Raw genomic sequence first — 3,197 nt, 5'->3', positions numbered from 1 at the left:
AAGGACCAGTATCATCTCCTGGCTGAGTGAGTGAGCCTTTTGCTCACCTTTGTCTTTGTCCAGGCTCAGTGATGCTTATGTCCCTCTCCTTCTCCTATCAGCCCTGACCCCACTATCCCTCACTCCCATTCATCTGTGCCTGTCATATTCTCCTCCTCACCTCCAGCTGGCCCTTGATTTCAAGACATTGATAGAATCAGAGATTGAGTGAAGAAATGATGAAGCCTAGAAAAAGAGGATTAGCACAAGGTAATGAGGCATTTTCCAAGAGCTGAGATGAGTTTTCTGGAGACTCAAAGTCTCTACCCATAGTTTTCTGGATTATTCCCTGAGCACATGTTGGATACTCATTGAGTGACATAGTCTGTCTTAGTACATACAGCCCTGAGGTTCCTGGGCACCTGCTTTACAGGTTTCTGCTGTTCAAAAACCCTTGAAGTTTGTTGTTATATACAGATTGTTATTTCTCTTCATAAACGACAATCAAACTGCTCCTCATTTTATAAACCAACCGAGACTTCCTGCTCCGCAGTGGAAGGCGTGTTTGTTGAAGTCACTCCATCCACTGTCTCTCTGTAGAAAACTGGACATTGTTTGCAGAAGCGCTTGGTGATGTACTTTCGGAAGAACATCGAGAGATACCTTCTGAACTTCTCACCCACGAACGCGTAGATGATGGGGTTGATGCAGCAGTGTGTCATCCCAAGAGTCTCCGTCACCTGTGTGGCTTGGTCCAGTTGCCTGGTGCTTTCACAGTTACTCAGGCCGAAGAATTCCTGGAAGGTGTTCAGGAGAATGACAATATTATAGGGAGTCCAGAAGAGAAAGTAAACAATCATGATGGTGAAGATGAGCCTCACAGCCCTGTGCCTCTTCTTCTCGTTTCGACACCGAAGCAGGGTTTTCAGGATTCCTGAGTAGCAGATGACCATGATGAGCAGCGGCAGGACCAGCCCCAAAATGTTCCTCATTATTGTGTGGAAATTATTCCATCCTCGTGGAAAATAAGGGCCGCAGATATAAACAGAATCTTCTTCCTGGCATTTAGTAAAGATGATTCCTGGGACAGAAGCAAACACAGCCACCAACCAGGTGATCACACTTGTCACCACCCCAAAGGTGACCGTCCTGGCTTTTAAAGCAAACACAGCATGGACGATTGCCAGGTATCTATCGATTGTCAGGAGGATGATGAAGAAGATTCCGCCAAAATAACCAATGTGATACAGCCCTGTGAATAATTTGCACATTGCATTCCCAAAGACCCACTCATTTGCAGCAGAGTGAGCCCACAGTGGGAGAGTAATAAGAAAAAGCAGATCAGAGATGGCCAGGTTGAGCAGGTAGATGTCAGTCAAGCTCTTCAGCTTTTTGCAGTTTATTAAGATGAGGACGACCAGCATGTTGCCCACAAAACCAAAGATGAACACCAGCGAGTAGAGCGGAGGCAGCAGTTGGGCCCCGATTTGCTTCACGTCAAATTTATGACAGGGAGCACCATAATCATAATCAAAAAAGGTGGTGACTTCTTCACCGCTCCCATTGGTATTTCTGATAAATCGAGAACGAGATGTGGACAGCATGCTGTGGATGTACTGGGGAAATGTGTCCTTGCTCACTCCACTTTCTCTGTTATGTAAACAAAGAACAAAATGATGACCACACAACACAAACACCACAATCCATGATCTTCCAAATAGTCTGGCACCATGTAAGCAACTTCCCAGTCTTTGGCCTCTCCCTCGCAGCCATCTCCCTAAAAGCATGTGTGCTAGTTCCTTATTTGCCTTTCATTCCTAGTAGCAGACACCAATGATTTACCCAACAGCCATTTCCCAACACCCTTTGTCTTCCCCAGCAAGCCCGATTCTCATTTTCAGGCTAAAAGTGCTGGGCGTTTGTTTTCTCTGGCTCCTTTGCAGGTGGTGCATAGGTCTGTGACTCATTTCTGGAACACAATATGAAAAGGGAGTCTGCTGGGGGCTTCTGGGAAAGCTCTTCTTCCCTGATAAGGCAGACACAAGAGAACCCTCCACCTGCCCCTCCTGCTCTGGCAGCATGTCTAGTGAAGGTGTGGTGCCGTGAATGGAAGACCTAGAGAACCATGAGAAGCCAGGCAGAATCCTAAAATCACTAAGTCCCAAACCCACCCTTGAATTACTCATCTTCTTCCTTTTCTTTCTTTTTTTTGTTTTTGTTTTTGTTTTTTGAGATGGAGTCTTGCTGCATCACCAGGCTGTAGGGCAGTGGCCATGATCTCAGCTCACTGCAACCTCCGCCTCCTGGGTTCAAGCGATTCTCCTGCCTCAGCCTCCGAGTAGCTGGGACTATAAGCACACGCCACCACGCCCGGCTAATTTTTGTATTTTTAGTAGAGATGGCGTTTCGCCATGTTGGCCAGGATGGGCTCAATCTCTTGACCTCCTGATCCACCTGCCTTGGCCTCCCAAAGAGCTGGGAGAAAAACAAGCCCCTGTTTCAAAGCCATTATGAACTGCATTTTCTGTTCTCTGAAGTCGAAAAAGTTCTGAGATTCAACTTTCTGCTTCCGTCATCTTGCCAAAATTTCTCTTGTTAAGATTGCAGTGACAACCCAGTTTTCAAATGCCCTGGTTTTATTCCAGTTCCATCCTGATGGAGCATTTGATCCTTCTGCTAACTTCCTCCATTTACAATTGTTTTTGGTTTCCAGATGGGAGGGGCTGTGTGACCACTTTTTATTCATGTTCTTTGTTGGCATCTCCTCCCTGTGCCCACACCTTAAGATTCCCTAGGCACCACACTTAGGTCTCACCTGTTTAATTTTTTGCGTCTTTATCCTTGCCACAAGGTTCTTCCTGAATCATGTTGTCTAACCTCATGGTTCCTACTCCCCTCTGTGCTGCTGTTTTCTAAAGCTCTGTCTTCAAGCTCCACCTTTCTCCTAAGCCTCAGAGTTGAATTTCCCATTGCCTGCTGCATCTCTCTCCATGCAGGTATTCACTGCACCAACACTTATTAAACACCTACTATGAACCATACTCAGTTTTAGGCACTAAAGATAAAGCATGAGCAAAGTGGGTATCATTCGGGGACTGCAAATTCAACCCACCCCAAACGGGGCACCCCTGAAAACTCCTCCAGCTTGTGGATTCCTCCACTGCATAAGAAGCAAAATTGGGCATTGCTCTGGGTCCCTTCCCCTTCTGAAAATTAGG

The 3,197-nt window shown here is 46.3% G+C and overlaps 1 protein-coding gene across 1 annotated transcript; it reads right to left on the bottom strand.

Moving 5' to 3' along the window:
- Window positions 1–500: 500 nt before the first annotated feature.
- CCR2 (C-C motif chemokine receptor 2) lies at window positions 501–1,583 on the bottom strand. The gene is given in 1 exon segment (NM_001032806.1): window positions 501–1,583. A coding segment is annotated over 1 exon segment (1,083 nt).
- Between the last annotated feature and the right edge of the window lie 1,614 nt (window positions 1,584–3,197).

Source organism: Macaca mulatta, chromosome 2 (assembly GCF_049350105.2).
Source record: "Macaca mulatta isolate MMU2019108-1 chromosome 2, T2T-MMU8v2.0, whole genome shotgun sequence".
NCBI classification, from domain to species: domain Eukaryota; kingdom Metazoa; phylum Chordata; class Mammalia; order Primates; family Cercopithecidae; genus Macaca; species Macaca mulatta.
This window is presented reverse-complemented; position numbering and strand designations above follow the sequence as displayed.